The 17,178-nt window shown below is 34.5% G+C and overlaps 1 protein-coding gene across 3 annotated transcripts in view; it reads left to right on the top strand.

The window, feature by feature from the left end:
• The window catches only part of LOC117121455 (LIM/homeobox protein Lhx9-like), a 38,358-nt gene extending 21,420 nt beyond the window's left edge, over positions 1–16,938 (top strand). For all 3 annotated transcript variants that reach the window (XM_033266668.1, XM_033266669.1, XM_033266670.1), the window contains exons 4-5: positions 14,066–14,256; positions 14,565–16,938. In XM_033266668.1, the coding sequence (XP_033122559.1) occupies positions 14,066–14,256; positions 14,565–14,927 (554 nt within the window). In that variant the 3' untranslated portion in view covers positions 14,928–16,938. The remainder of the gene's footprint in view (positions 1–14,065; positions 14,257–14,564) is intronic.
• Positions 16,939–17,178: the final 240 nt, after the last annotated feature.

The raw sequence follows: 17,178 nt of genomic DNA on the forward strand, positions 1-17,178 counted from the left end.
ACGTCCAACGTATTTATTTTGGCATGCGTTTGAATCGTCATCTTACAGGCTATTATCGTATTTAATTAGGAACATTTGATAGAATTTTTTTTTTATAGAGTATTACTTATTACTACAGGTATATTCTTAAAATATATATAAAAAAAAGTCTTTCAATAGCACTATAATGTCAGGTCTGGCATTAAATATTCTGTATAAAAGCATTAGGTCTACAAGTTTCCTATCATCATATCACCATAAGGCCTAGGCCTAATCCGCACCGCAATGCATCGGATTTGTTGCCTGTATCTTCAACTGTATTGTATCTTTGTACCTTTTAGTGGTAAAGGCGATGACAAAAAAAAATGTTAGGGTGTGGTATTTTTCGAACATTTTTATTATAATACAAATATTTAATCCATTCACGTTGATTTCATCATCAGCGTACGTGATATACATTAGAGCATCAGATATACCTATTTTCCTCAATTTTTGTCCATGCCTATACTTTAAATAATAAATCAATACAATAATATATTTTGTTACGGTATTTGTCTATCACTGGCTACCTGTCAGTGAGGTGCATAAGTGACCTCATCCATTCGTAGGCCTACTCTAGAGACAGCCTAATAGCACTTTGTTTCCCTGATTTTCCGTCAAAACAAGGTTGGTTCCAACGAATACATGAGTGAAAATATGAGAACCTTTCAAGTTGCACAAGGTAGTATTGTCGAAGGAGAATTCAGAAGTGTTTCTAAGGTTACCAAAGGTGAACCTAAACTGGCCAGGTGATTGGTCAAGTCTCACTTTTAAAAGCACAATCGTTCAAATCCATAAATCACCAGACGACCCGTAAGTAACAAACCGAGATGCGTGATGTACACTATGAAACGCCACTTTTCCAAAAACATGCCGGTACTATTTATATTATTTAAAAAAAAAAAGCCTATTCGAGTATTTTTCTTTTACTTTTTTCTTTTTTTTTTTCTTTTCTTTCTTTTTTTTTTTGGAACATTGATTTCTTTTTCTATTTATTTTCTCTGTCACAATGCGATTGCTGTAATTTTAAAGCGTAATGAAGCTAAGAGATTTGAATACAGGATAGGCACGCCATTTACAGTCGCTTATGATTTTAAAGATACCGTACCCTCTGCATGTTTAATGACGTTACTACGTAGTGGTCAATATTTAACACACAATATACGATTATCATTTAATATAGACGCATTATAGCATTCGGGTGTCTTATGTAGAATACAAAAAAGTACCAAAAATGAACCAATATATTCAACATATTTTTGGACATTGTTAGCCTTTTAAAATACATACGGTACTGGTCTGTTCTTGTATACTGTAATCAAATCCACAATAATTACTTATTGCGTACCATAAGCTACAAGGAAGAAGTCAGGAAAATGAATAGATGATGTTTTTAGTTACTGGTATTGTTTATGTGATGCTAAATCAACACACCTTATCGTCAAGCCTTGGTTCTACCTGTCTGTCAACACGATAATCAAGGACTATCCATCACCCTAAGTGTGGCTATCCTTGTCACGCTGATTACAACAACATGACCTAACGTGACGAATGATGTCGCGGTTTCCATGGATAAAACGCGTTTACGAGCAGGGAATCTTAAAGTCTGGGACGACTAAACAGATAACGGCAAACCAACCGAATTAACATAAATGTGGCCTATAAAATGCACGCATCAGAGTTAGTAGAAGATCGTTTTCATGTGTTAATCGTAGTTTTCATGTTAACAATGACAGTTTAAATGTTTTCGACTAAAACTGTCAAAGATTACGGCAGTATGACATTAGCGTCGTTATGTTTGGCAACCTACAGTACCTACACGGAGAGCCAATAAACTTGTTAAACCTTTTTGATCACGAATTATAGTAATTGCAATTTGTTGTTTGAATCACACCGTCGCTTTCATAAATGACAGTTCACGACAACCAAATTCACAGGTTTTAAAACACAGACGTCGGTGGTATTTTGATAAAAATAACTAATGGTAAGGGAGTACACGAGTGGTAGGCCTATAACCACGCAAGACCGATGGTTAGTAGTCACCAGATTAACAAGGAAGTCGGGAGATTTAAAGCTAAAAAAGTCGATGGTAAGAGAGCTAGGTTTAGATTGCAACTTAGAAGTAAACTTAGGTCTCCATAAACGAGGAGTTTATGAAAAAGGCAGCTTCCTTCAAACCTGTTGAAATGTTTCAGTTTTGTCAACATTTTAGCCTGTGGCACCTTCTTTATTTAGATTCCACTGATCGCATATTTAACGCTCCTCATACGCTACGTGCTTTCATTGGTTTGACACTTTAACCCCATTTCTGACATTTCGTTAAAATATGCTATCTAGAAATCATGTTTTGGAGTTCAATCTAAAAAGTACTAATTAACTTTGAATTGACCAAAACTGTTGAGTAACAAATCCTTTAAAAGGCACTTGAGCAGCGCAATAGTTACCATGACAACATCGTCTTTTAGCGCGTGCCGATAAAAATCAGTCACGTTGCCAGGTTGACCCCCAACTGTTAACCCAATTTGGGGTTTAATTGCTATAGGTTGATGTTTTCTAGGCCTATAGGAAATGTCCTCGCTCATATTCTTTCGAGTTTTATCAGGGTAAATTAATTCTACGCCCAGTCAGAGGTCGTAATTTTGCGAGGTGTTTTTCGTTTGTACCAAGTTGTGATGTTTCATCAGGTGTGTAATTCGTTAAGGTGGGTGCGCGAAGGTCAGGCCTGGGCCTAACCCCAATGGAGGAATGTTTCAAAATAATATTATTTTAATTAAATCAAATGTAAGGCCTACCGTCTTAATGTATTGTAAACCAATTTGCATTTACGTTTGAATTTCTAACAGGATTATAAATGTAATAGGCCTAAGACTTTGTAATGATTGTTCAATTGTTGGAAAAATCTATAACTTAGATGACAACAAACCTTTTTTGTAAAAGCTAGTAAGAAAATTGGAGAACGTATAACTTATTAATGAAATACACAATTCATACGGCTTGAAAAACATGTCAATGCCAATGCCTATTTATGAACATCAAATAAATCTGAAAACTGGCATAAAGAGTGTGTTTGGGCCCCATATTATTACAATGGTTATCAGGGCCTTTATGCATTTCATGGTGTTACAAGTTCATGTGGAAAATTAGTTTTAGATTTGACGTCAAAATTGTTTGATTCTTCCGACGCCAAACATAATCAATGTATCCGTTATATTGCGGCTAGGAATAACTATATACAAGCATATGAATCATTCAATTGCACTTCAAAACGGATGCCGCTCAGTTGGTGAATCCTTCACAAATCATTGTGTCTCGCTTGGCGTTCCGTGAGAAACTCTGTTAGTGGTTAGACATTATCTAAATTTGCTATGGTAAAGTTTGTGTCTGTTGACTTCTGTCTCTAGTCGTATTTTAGCAATCAAATTTTAATTATACTCTACAAGTTTACGCATGACGCCCCGTTGTGAGGACCTAAAGCATTTTGACAAAATTGAAAGTAGAGTAGTTGGTGTTGCGCCGGTGTCGCTTATTCATGCATAATTTGGGGTTTTATCATAGGAACGGTTTCCGGTAGTTGCGGTTATTTATTTTTTTTGTTTCCGTACCATTCCAGTCAAATGAACTTCCTGATCGAACTTCGATTAAATTTGAATGTAACAAAATCAGTAATATAAATATATCAATTGTCATGTATTCTATATCATTAAACCTGACATATCATAACTTACGATGTGTATAAAAAAAAATAGTCTAGAGACGTGATGTGCTCGCTCATTGGTCATGATGAATCACGTGAACAAGATCAAGGTCATAGTTGTTTGAGACTTCTCGGCGCTCGGACCAATTGATCTTTTCAGTTTCTCAAGCGGTCCAGTTTGTAGCAAATTGTAGTTTATTTATTCAATACTAAGAGCATCCATCACCAAGCAAACTCAATCGAGTTAAGCGGATCGACAGGAAGAAATGTTGATGTATTTGACTTTCGACATTCCAGAAATCCTATGCCATGGGCTTCACAACTGATGCAGACGGCATTAGAATCGTAGGCCTAACTAAATTCATAAACAAAAAAAAATTACTAGAATGTTCGTGGGCACATGCATGCCTTACTTTAAAAATCAAAACTTTTCTTTTAAAATAACTATTTGAATTAGCCAGCGTGGTTCTCCTAGCAAACACAAAATGTTATTACATTTGCAGACGTTGTGAACGTTGGCGTTAGGTTAGTCAGAATATAACGTTGCATCAACGTTTCAAAGTTATTTAGTCAGAAATTACGTATTTATGGTTCTACAAAAATGTTTTGAACACAAAACTGCATCGTTGTTACGTAGATCGTCCCTGTGTTAGTTTATAAGCAATACTTTTGGATAATGGAATAGATTTATTAAGATTATAGGGCATGTTTTCCTATCAGCATCGTTCGACATTACCATGTATATTTTCAGTCAGCTGATGGGACAAGTACACGTAATCCACGAGTTATTTAAGTTTTTTAACAATTGGGGGAATTTGTTTGAATCATGGAGGTTTGGCAATTGGTCCAGGTTTTGAAGGCTGTAGGCCTATTCTCAATTTACTGTGGTCATAATTAATTCGTCAATAACTATCAATTCGAATTAAGTCAATTTGTGTAATTTCCACGACCGAGCGAAATCAATTGATAGTGATGGGTAGTACTGTACAGTGTGCTGTATCGCACCGTGGCCCCCGTATAACTTACGCTAGATATTTAGGTAACCTCGCGTTGCCCACGGAGCTCAGTAATGAAACACAGAATAAGCCGCTGCGATGTCATGTTATTAATGTTAAGTCGAAGTTAAGAGGCACATTGGCAGGTGCTCTTTAGGCCTACTCGGGATTGTCAGTCTTTCTAATGTTTCAGGCCTAACCTTGTAAAGGAAATGCAGGACGCCCACAGGCAATACAAATAAAAACACGGTGAATTGAATATCAACATTTCGCTCTTTGTTTATATCTGTAGCTATCATACGCTCACAAGAAAACATTATTACCTACTGTAAACCAGTGATTAAAGGCACCCTCCTTTTGGTCTAATAAACAAAATTATCTCGTACAGGTAGGCCCATAGCCCAACCATTTGACTGCTTCCGGTGTTCTTGCTACATCTTCCTTTCGTTCTCTGTGTTTTATCCTAATCATTTTTCGTGAACCAGTTAAAGTCTTAGGTCTATAACTTTTGTCCAATTATTACCATGCTTAGATTGGCCTGCCTACCATGAATAGGCTTATTTATAGGAATAAATATGCCTACAGGCGTTGGGCACATAGGCCTACAGTACCGTATCTAACAATTAAAGACTTAGTAAATCATTTAATTTAGTAAGTCTATTTATTAAAAAGATAATAAAAATATATAATAATAATAATAATAATAATAATAATAATAATAATGATAATAATAATAATAATAATAATAATAATAATAATAATGACCTTTAAAGTAAACGCATGTTATCAGCTTGGAATAAGTTACAGGTACAAAAAAAACCAAACAAACAAACAATTTCTAATGATTTAAGAACATTTTGCTACTATAAATAGTAAATTTTGCTGATATAGTCCTGTAAATTTGAAGATAGGATATAATTGTCAGTTAAACACTATGGCATATTAAAATACACGGTACAAATTAAGCAATTCTTTTAATAGTCTAGATATATTGAATATAGTAAATAGGCCTATTTAAGATGACGATTCCGTGAAAATATACATGTATTAATTTCAAATAGGCCGAAGCAAATACTAATCATTTATGGTCGAAAAACAAGAGACAATTTTCCCGAATGGCTTTCAAAATATTTACGGCAAGGTCACGGGAAAATAATCTTTCAGTTGTTTTATTCATAGGCATAGCTCATATATCTTTGTAGCCAGGAGTAAGTTCATGTTCTGAAGCATGCTTCGGATTTCGTTCCCACAATGCGGAATCGTGTCTGAAGATGAGGTCCGACCGAGTGCCCTGCCATTCGAGCCGCAGCACACCGTATGAGCCAGCTTAGGTTTCTCGCCGACTACCAGGCCTAGCCTCCAGCCCCTGAATTCCCTCCCTCTCCTCCATATCAGTTGCCAATGTTACAATGACTGCTGATAATTGTTTTCGATTTGTAAAAGATCAACATCTCTCCACTTGTGAAGCTTGACCCGTAAAGATATCATAATATCATCTTTGTTAAAGGATAGTGTTTTATCTGTTAACCGTCCGCTGTGCCACATACGAACACAACGAATTCAGCTTCTAAAATATTAAATCCAAATTAAATTAATTTGTAATATAATGTTTATTTTATAATGTAAATATATAATAAATTTACACTTTAACGTACAGTAGGTCTATTTTTTGAGTACTAGTTGTTGTTATCTACATCCATATCAGATCAAACTAAGTTTAAAGCTGATGAAGAAATAATAGGCATTGTTAAATTATTGAGCAATTTTCCAATAATGTCTTTGTAACTTCTTGTCCTGGTTTTACACTTCTGCACCCCTAGTGAACATTTACGCAATCAACAGTTGTAGGCCTACGTGCTCTGTTCGCTCTCGACGGATCAGTTTATGGCTGAGAGTGGCACACTGGTGGTAGGGTTACCCCGGCAAGATCAAACACACCGGAAAATGGAAATGATTTTTCGTTATGAAGAAAGCCACTGGGACAAAATATTAGTATCGTAATATGCACCGAATATCACGTAATCCCTAAAAAGTAAGCTATCGAAAATGTGTCGTTTGTGGGTTGGTATTACGTGGAAAATAATTTGCAACAACCTGTGACGCAATGCATTAGTATTTTGAATACCTTTATAAAATGTATTCAGACAGCAAGACATGATACGATATACAGTATGCTAAACCATGACGCGTCTCAAATTTATTTGCAAATATCCTTAAGCACCGAGTACGGTATTTTATTTTATTTCAATTCATTTTATATCATTTCAAATCATTTATTTAATTTTTTTTTTAATTCGTCATACCTATCTAATTTAATCTAGGCATACATGATTATTATGTAAAATTTCTTGCAAAACAATACAGGCCTATTTAGACACAATTGTCTTCTTTTAATTTGTATGGTTTAGACATCGTTACGTATACATAGGACTGTGCTAAATGCAACGAGCTGTGTGAGGTCTCAGCTGTTTTAACTCTGTAATTTTTGTGACGACAAAATACATATCACAAGTCGTAACCCTTTGCTCTAGCGGCAAAACGTGATAAAGTGTAGCAAAAGTGAGCCGTTAATTGCCCGATTACACCTTACGGAGCAATTTGAAATTTACGTTATTTCTGAATTACACCCTCGGTGAACACTGTCTTTACTGGTCGCTAGTGTTTGCAAATAAAAGTGTACCAGTAATCTACCTCGTTAGTGATTGATGTATCAGTGTCTGAATCTGACAGAGAACACAGATATAGAACACGTATGCCCTCGTACAATTTATAAGGTCTGGGGTGATAATGTGGTACCACCAACAAGTCTACAACCACCGCTTGATAGTCAAATAGAAATATGTTAAACATAAAAGAAATAAAAGAAGTCGTAAAAACCTTGCTTCTTTCATGTTTGACATCGTGGTGTATTAGTATAGGAAAAAATAATATTCTTAAGAAGATTAGAGATAAGATTATGCTTACTACAGATGCTACGATGTGACTCTGAGGCATAACCCCGGAAGACATGCAACTCTCCTACAAGGTCTTAGGCCTACAGCTACCGGTGGTATCCGCTGACCTGATCAATTAAACCTCAATCTTACGTGATCGATACCGTAGGTCTTCTACATCGACTTATTAAGCTCAATGGTTAGAACAAAAGCGAAGGAAAAAATCATAGGACTGAGTAATATTCTCGTATACGAATAATAATTTATTTTGATTAATTTCCCAAGATGTGCCAATGTATAAAAGTTTAGCCTAGGCCTACATTTATTTCAACAAAATACGTCATCGAATAGTCGTAGGCCTTCATGTCATAAAGTATCGGGTCTATTTTCTGGGGTTTTATATAACATATAGGTCTAATTCTGTTGAATGATGATTTATATTGCTTTGCAGTCAATTTTCTGGCCCGTTTGAGTAGTAGACACAGCACGTAACCTCTAGGAAATACCCGTTGTTTTGCTTAATCTCTATGGTATAAATTCGTTATGTTACATGTTGTACGAATTAAAGTTGAGTGTGATCTTGTGGTTGTTGCTGCCATGCTACACTCGTAAAGTTATAAGAGCAGATTTCTAGAGCACGGCACCTGTTATGCAGAGTTATAAATCGTCGGAAACGTATTGATTATGCCTACTAGCGTGAAATAAACCTTTCAAAAGTATCGATCAATGCTTAATACAACAGGGCAGAAATGCGCACATGTCCCACAAACAAGTTTGCCTTTGGGACCTTAGTAACAATACTCAGGCGTGCGGGAGACTTATCGGAAGGATTCATTGGTGCAGGGGACATCTGCTTTCGTATATTATTCGTCTATTTCACAATATAATGTACCCAAATAATGACGTCATATTCTTATCATTCATTAAAGTGATTATACGATGATACAATGATTAATTACAACGCCGATGATAATTCACACATCCTTAAACAAACATTAAAATTATAGTGTGGAACAATAACACTTTACGACATTTAGGCCTACTTTAAATTTGATGTCTGTGACGTCACTGAGGTCACGTAATATAGGCCTCATATTTGTACTAGTGGCATGTGAAGTGTGTTTTACCAGAGAACATATACGTCTCTATCATTAATACCATTCAGCTGTAGCGCCAACACTTTCCTGTGTATTTATGTCACATAGTTAAGACGAAAATAAACGCAAAATATTTACCTAGAAATCGGAACCGTTACGTTGGCAGGCGTAAAAAGATTGTGGTTTTCGTTGGATCGGGATAAGGCCTACTTGTGTCCTCTAGCAGTGAATTCTAATTATAAACAGAAGTGGAACATTTTGTCTATAGATGATACCAATAATCATTTAGAATCTACTGTAGTTCTGCCCACTTTACCTTTCTCTTTTTAAAACTTTTACAACATTTTAATAAATCAACGTTATCTGATCAGTCATAGCCGCAATATAATTTTTTTAAATAACACAATCATAATAACTAAAGTGATGAGGTTAATACATGTAGGCCTATGAGGTAAATATGTCAAAAAAAAACAAAAACAAAAAAACAATACACGCTACGCCAACGTTGTGTTAAAATTGGTTGAAATATTTGATGCTCTACAAATAGGCATGAGGCTTAATATTGGAAGTTACGGTATATACATTGGGGATAAACATGAGTACCGTACCGTAGGTCTACAAATTGCATTGTAATCCCGGTTCATTTCATTTCTATTATACGAACTATTTAAAACAAAAATGAGCGAGACAAATATAAATATCTTTCTTTGAGTTCTAGGGCATCTCCGTTTTCGAATCAACAACTTTGTTTGGAACTTCTTTTTTTAGAAATATTTTGTCATTGGCGCCTGGCTCATATCATATTGGACATGTCGCATGCTGTCAAACCTTTCCTTGTCGTTCTTCTTTATCTATGCAATAAATCGTTCGAGAAGTGCCTATCGGGCCGCAGCAATAATTTTCATATTTCCCACGTGCGAATTGAATTTCATCTAGGCCTAGCCGAAGCACGTTCGAGATGCACACAGAGTTGCCTGGAAGTCATGTAGGTTTCTCAATTTCCTCCCTAGGCCTGGATGTTGAAGCATCTCTCTATGCTTTCAGCGGTTCCTCAGCAGGCCTACAGGGCCAATAAATTCTGCGGTACTTAGGAAAGCGAGTGAGCGATTACTGTTATAATTTGTAATTAAATAGCAGTGGAAATCAAGATGGGAGGGCGAAGTATGAGTGACAGAATGCTAAATCAAGACTTCAGTGAACGGTAGTGCCAAAACTGGCTGTCGCCCCAACTCGGCTGCAACAGGCATGACAGGGCTACGTAAAGTGAAATGCCAGCTAGACAATATCAACAAAGAATTCGACGAGATGTTTGCATTTCAACATCAATTATTGCGAATATTTCGGGATGCGTTAATATGTGTATATATTATAATATTCAACTGAACATCAAATTTAAACCAACTGTGATAAACCTCACACCAACTAGATTAAGACGTACGAAGAAATACAATGGTTAAGAGTGTTAACTGGTACAACTTTCACTTTTACCAAAGAAGACCGTAGAGCTACCGTAACTAATGGCAGACAATTTTATGTTGTAGAATCATACTGGCCAATGATAGATCGCACCGTGTTTTATGAGAGTAGCCTAATTTCTCTTGTTCGCATTGTAGGAATAGGCCTACGTATGAACTAACCCAGTATCCAGTAACCCAACCTCGTACCCACGGGGGCTAGAATTCTTACCGTGTCCGTTATGATACAATAGCCGACTACTAACATAGGCCCACAATAATACTAAATCATGCACGTCTGTACCAACACATGGTCAGCGACTCCCAAGAGTTGACGCCCCACTAATTGATCCATAATCCTGTTATTATAAAAGTCCCTGAATGCCCCTTATACTAATCAGACACAACTGTTCGGTGTTAAACTGATTTTCGATACACTTATTTTCTAATGTTTTGTCAGTGTAGCGTAGATGTTTTACCTTTGATTGGGTTTATAAAATCACGAACCATGTATTCAGGAACAAATATCGACTATAGATATAGTTAGATAATATACGTCGGGGAATAATTCGACGACGGGTTATAATTGCTAAGTCTTCAGAGACAAGGAATGTTTATAAACAAAATGGTAAAGTAAGTCACACGTTGCAAATAGATTGGTCTTCTTCACAATCACAGAGTAACCGCCTTAGACTTAAAACGCACAGAAAAGTTAGAGCGTGTCAATACACTGAGGGCGCTGTGTGACCGTTAACTTTGTGAGTATTTCCTCTACAAGACAAGCCCTACCTTGAATCCCCTACCTCCTAATTTAAAATCAGTTTAAAATTGTACATTTAAGAAATTAGAACATTTTATAAAGAAAGTTATTTGAACGATGTATAAATGGATATCGACTACTATACAAATCAGGCAAATCTCACCATTTTTAAAGCGTGACAATGACGTGACTATTCACAAACATCGACTACAGTATTTTTGTTATCGCCTGTAATTCGTTTTTTAAAATATAAATACATTGAGATATCAGGTGATGAATTTCTACCACTATTAGAATACCAGGGGCTAGTTTGGAAAGTGCTTTGGCCAAATATATACCTTTTATAGACAATAGTTACTTTAGATCCCAAATACGTGATGATACCACAGGCAACACTAGGCATCGTGATCTAGGCTCTGCTCGTCAGTACGAATTGCCTTTATTTATTGCACTGTGTTAGCGATCAAGCGGGCAACAAAAGTGCAACATTTTTATGGCGATAGAATACAGCTAACCTTTCTGTCATTTACTCGGTAAAGAGTGAAGTCACTGACTGAGACAAGTTTTAGTATGTAGGCGTAACATAATAAATGTGTATATTCTAGGCACCAACATTTAATATTGATAATTAATTTAGTAATAGGCCTAAATGTTTTATAATACAATATAATACAACTTTATTATCCCACAATAAGAAAACTCGTTTGGTCTAAATTTGGCATTATAACATCACAACAAATATATGTATATGTATATTAATACCAATACTCCTAATTTAAAATCAGTTTAAAAATGTACATTTAAGAAATTAGAACAAATATATAGAAAGATTACACTAAATTAATTATTGTAAAGTATAATATATGTGGTAACGAATGATTTCCTCATGGAATTCATTATTCCTTGCAGGCCTATACTTCTTGAAAGTTGAATTTGGTGTGTATCAAGTGACAAAATGCTTAATTAAGGTACATAATTTCAAAATATTCACGAAAAGACCATACACGAACCAACTTTACAACATGAACCTAATTAACAATCTATATGTCCAACTAACAACAGTAAATGAACGTAGGCACCATTTGAAAAAAACATACCGTACTTGACCGATCAATCAACCAACCAATCAATCAATCAATCAATCACTAATCATTGTCATTTGTTCATACATTAAAAAGTACGACGACATTATTTTGCATCTGTTCGGCACAAAAAAAACGTAGAAAAACTCACACAGAGATCAAGGTACAATAAATTCATCATTGGGATAGTGTGTCTTGAAGAATCTGAATTCGTCATTTTTAACTCAGGAATTTGGTATCGTAACGTGACGCACTGTCATACTTTAGTAAACACTGCCTCTGACAGATTGACATCTCATCAATTTTAAATTTATTTCTTTTCGACGATTTATGTCAATAGATTTATGTAATGTGTTACTGTTATTAACATATACACTAATATTGTGTACTGGTCAAAATAATGTATAAAATATGAACATTAATTATTTTCATAATTTATATTTTATGTTTGTAAGCGATTATGTGTCTCGTATTATGATAAACTTCCATTAATCAAAATATGCAAAATATGTAGTCCTGAAGTTAGACCTAAGAGGATATACCGGTAGTGTATTTCCGCCCTCTATGCGTTAAGAGTAACGAGATTGTCATAATTTTCATTGTAGATAGACATACTAATTAGGCCTATTTGTTACATAACAATATTTACATTCTCTGTGTATATTAATAATCAAAATACGATTATCAAAATGGAATTGACCATAATTTATGCATGGAGGAATTAGTTTAGTATGATTCAAGCCTAACTGTTTTTATGTCCCCATGAAAAATAACAACATAGCCCGGTGGCAGATTTAGAGTGTGGGGCAGGGTGGTGGCCGTAAGGGGAGTACTCCCCCTCTAATATTTGTTTAAAAATGTTAAAGCTTATCAGAAAATTACCATGCTAAATAGTGAAAAACAATCAAAATACCAACTCAAATTAATGAGGTTTAAGCCTAAGGGAGATTCTCACCTTGCACACCTACCAGGGATCCTTCCATGCGACTTCCACTCTATTCACACATTCACGGCCTTTCTTTCTCACCGAGCTGATAGTCAGGCCTCGTCCGAAGAAGCCACGAAACAGGAGTATTGTACAGACAGACCCCTGTAGTCGGACTCACAGCAAACGATATAGTTTTTTATTTTATTTTATTTTATTTTATTTTATTTTATTTTATTTTATTTTATTTTATTTTATTTTATTTTATTTTATTTTATTTTATTTTATTTTATTTTATTTTATTTCGAACATCATCCAACAGCAAGAAGCCAATTACAGGATGTCTTAAATACAATACATATAAATATAAAAAAAATTACAAAAATAAAGAGGAACATCCAAGGCTAGAAATTGCAGGTACAAAAAAATACAGATAAAAATACAATGAATATATAACAACATACGAATGCAAATCAAGTGAATAATTAATTAATTAAATTACATTATGAAATTAGAATTGTTAAAATTTACAAAAATATTGCGAAGAGGTACATCTTAAAGCTAAAAATTTCAGATAAAATATACAGATAAAAATACAAATAAATATAAGTAAACATACAAATACAGACAAAACACAGAACACAGGTCCAACAGAAACACACAGACAGAACAGAGCAATCAAAAACAAAGACAGACAAAAAGAAAAGAAAACACAAAAAATACAGACAGAACACTGAACAAAGGTGAAAAAAAGCACGCACACACACAAGACAAAACAATCAAAAACAAAGAAAAAGACCAAGGAAAAAATGAATTGAGGAATTAACCCACCCAGACACCTCATTTGGTATTTTGAATTAAAGATTGCGATAAGCTGGTTTTGAATGAACTAAGGCTCTGGTGAAATATATCGATTAACGTAAAATTATAAGAAAAGTTATTAAAAAAGTGGGCAAGACGATGAATAAAACCATTTTTAGTGCCATTGATATTTTGATATTATTCAACGCCAATGATTTCTAACGTTGTGAAAACCCACATTTTGTATTCAACTATGTTAGATTAATAAATTGTTATTAAACTACTTTTTTTTCTTATTTCATGCAGGTTTTGATCTTGAAAATGGAATGGATAGAGATGGATATGGTCAACAGTCAAGGACAAAGCGCATGCGCACATCCTTCAAACACCATCAACTTCGAACAATGAAGTCGTACTTTACACTGAACCACAATCCGGATGCAAAAGATTTAAAACAGCTTGCACAGAAGACGGGGTTAACGAAAAGAGTTTTACAGGTAACGTAACATGTTCTCTGCTCTTGCATAACCTCTAGAATAGCGATAAAATGAACCGTTCCGTTAGGCCCCACCCCTTGGATATTGTTGCTAAGGTGCCACGCAGAGTAAACATACCCAAGGGCCTACGTAAGCACGTGTGTTTGTTGGAAACGTGTGTATTCAACTGGCCCTGTTCTGATTGGTAAATTGTTAATTTGACTAAAGAACGTACCGATATTGATTTGACTGACTATCAAATTAGATGATTATTAATTACAATTACTTGACCAAATGGGTAATGTTTTGTAATATTTTATATTTTCTAGGTTTGGTTTCAAAATGCAAGAGCTAAATATAGGCGGACGATGTTGAAAAAAGACGACGGTAAAGGTGGCACTGATTCCAGCAACATCGAAGACGATAACGACAAGAATTGCACGACGGACATTGAAGCCGACTCGCCTGACCAGACGCACGAAAACCATTCTAATATTGACGAAGAGGAAGAACATGTAGAGCACGATGATGAGGACGATAACGACAGCCATGGGAGTACGTCATACATCGACATGGATGGTCCGCCCTCATCGGGCGCAAGTGATCGCACATCAAGTATTCCTCCGCTTACCGAATTACAGAGCACACTAGACGACCACATTTCCACCAGTTTTACGACGCTATTTAACTAACAAAACAATATTTTTACAACAAAAATATAAATTTCTTGATATCTTACTTAGCCGAGTAATGTGAGCTGAGCATGATTATGATTATGACGTATATCAAGATACTCTGCTAGTTATTTGCCTTCTTCTATAGACTTTAATGCTTGTCAAATTAAACAATTGATTTCAACTTAACTTAAAATTGTTAAAGCACCTTGTACTCATGGAGCAAGTTTTATGGTTAGTTTCCGTCTGTACCTTGAATATTATCTTTAAAAACAATGTATTTATTACTGGAATTCTTCCAGATAATTGTCTTATTTGTGTATTTGTTACTTGTTATTTGTGTATTGGTTACTTATTTGTTTTTGTGTTACAGTGACCAAGTCATCATCTGGTTCGTCGTAAAGAGACATGGTGTAATTTTGTTATCACAAAAGTTATTGGCGATTTAGTATTTACAATGGACCGTTTCACAAAGCTGTTCCCCTTGAATGTTTTGTAAGGTCCCACTAAACGACGGCCGTAACCTACAGTTGAAAACTTGTGTTCCTCCATGAAACATGCACGTACTTCTGACCTTTCGTATTTAATAGAAAGTTCAGAGTGATCAGTAGTTAAATTTCTCAAGTGAATTTCAATTGCTTATCCGTGATCGTATGTCTGTTTATTTGTTTAGACCTATATGAACCAATTAGCATAAATCAAATTAAAAAAAAGAAAAACATATTGAAAAACAAACTATGACCTTGGTAGAAAGAACTTTACGGTAATTATATATTTAAAATTTCAAACAATTCAATGCGCTCATTAACTGAAACAAGTATAAAAAATATTCTTATTCACAGTATATAAAATGTATCAATGTATGCCTTGTTGTTTTTTGTTTATACGAATGGGCCTATATGATATTCATGTAAACAGCAATACAATTTAAAGTTTCTAAAAATGATAGGCCTAGTGTTCGTTAGGTCATTACACATTTAACCCTTGTGTTAAACTTACGAAACACCATTGATTAACGCATTATCCCACCAACGTAAGATATAGAATTTACTTATGTAATACAAACGTAAAAATAAAAATGATACCTCAAATTCACAATGCTTCTGAAAGTCATTAACTGATGTAGAGATTACATGCCTTGTATTTGTTTTCACTAGTATCTGAACTGTGCCTTTTTAAAACAACAAAAAACAATGCTTTACCAAAGATTGAAAGCCATGGCTGGGACTGTCACAGTATTTAACCCCGTACCAAAGATCATGCTCTGTACAATTTTACAAATTCGTAGGCCAATACATAACACAACTACTTTAATGATAAGATTATCTTGATACCGTGGATTGAGTGAACGAAATGAAACATCATCATTAAAAAATTGTATATTAAATAAACATAAACAACAACGACTATTTGTTCTTAAAATATTTCTATTTTAATATTTTTTTCTGGATAACAAACTATGTTCGAATGTGAGGAATGGGAAACTCGCTAACAACGAGTAAATTTGTTAAATAATGCAACAACAAGTTAAGTTCAATTTAATCATCTCGCATCCCGTCATTGATGAAATGGTTTCAAATTTCTAAATTTCTAAATATTTACTTATAACGCTGTTTTATCAGTTGTCTTGCTGCATCAGAGTCAAATTAGGGTTACTGTTTTCAGTATATGAAAGTAGTATTTCTCCTAAATCTCAGGCCTCTTCACAGACCATTGATAATCGTCGTGTTTATTTATTATTTTTTATAAGTTTTAAATTTCCGACTCATTATGTAACTGAAGGAACACACTTTTAGGTTTTAACTGTGAAAAATCTATGTTAAGTGAGTGGATTTATGTTGGAAATAAAAACATACATTGTTTGTATACCTTGTAAATTACTAAGCAATAAATATAATAGATTTAGATTATTATGTATACATGTAAATTGTAATATTTAACTTTTTTATTTCTCTTGTAAAAGTTTTTTTTGACCAATGAAAATTGTTATTTTGTGTGACGATGGAATAAAGTAAAAACTGAATTTAAATGTTTTTAATGTTTATTATTTTCGGAGTTAATGTTCAATGAAGGAATATATTGTTTTATCAATAGAGGGCGGCATACAAATATACATAGCAGAAAATTTATCTAAACAATAATAAAAGTTAACTCACAATATTCTTCGCGTTGCAACAGATTTTTTAAAGGTGAAATTTATCATTACATATAACAAAATTACACACTGAAATTCAGTTTTATTGATTTCATTATTATCCTGGCCTCTGTA

Source organism: Anneissia japonica, unplaced genomic scaffold, assembly GCF_011630105.1.
Source record: "Anneissia japonica isolate Jap-2015-1 unplaced genomic scaffold, ASM1163010v1 scaffold41793_len627382_cov181, whole genome shotgun sequence".
Taxonomy (NCBI): Eukaryota; Metazoa; Echinodermata; class Crinoidea; order Comatulida; family Comatulidae; genus Anneissia; species Anneissia japonica.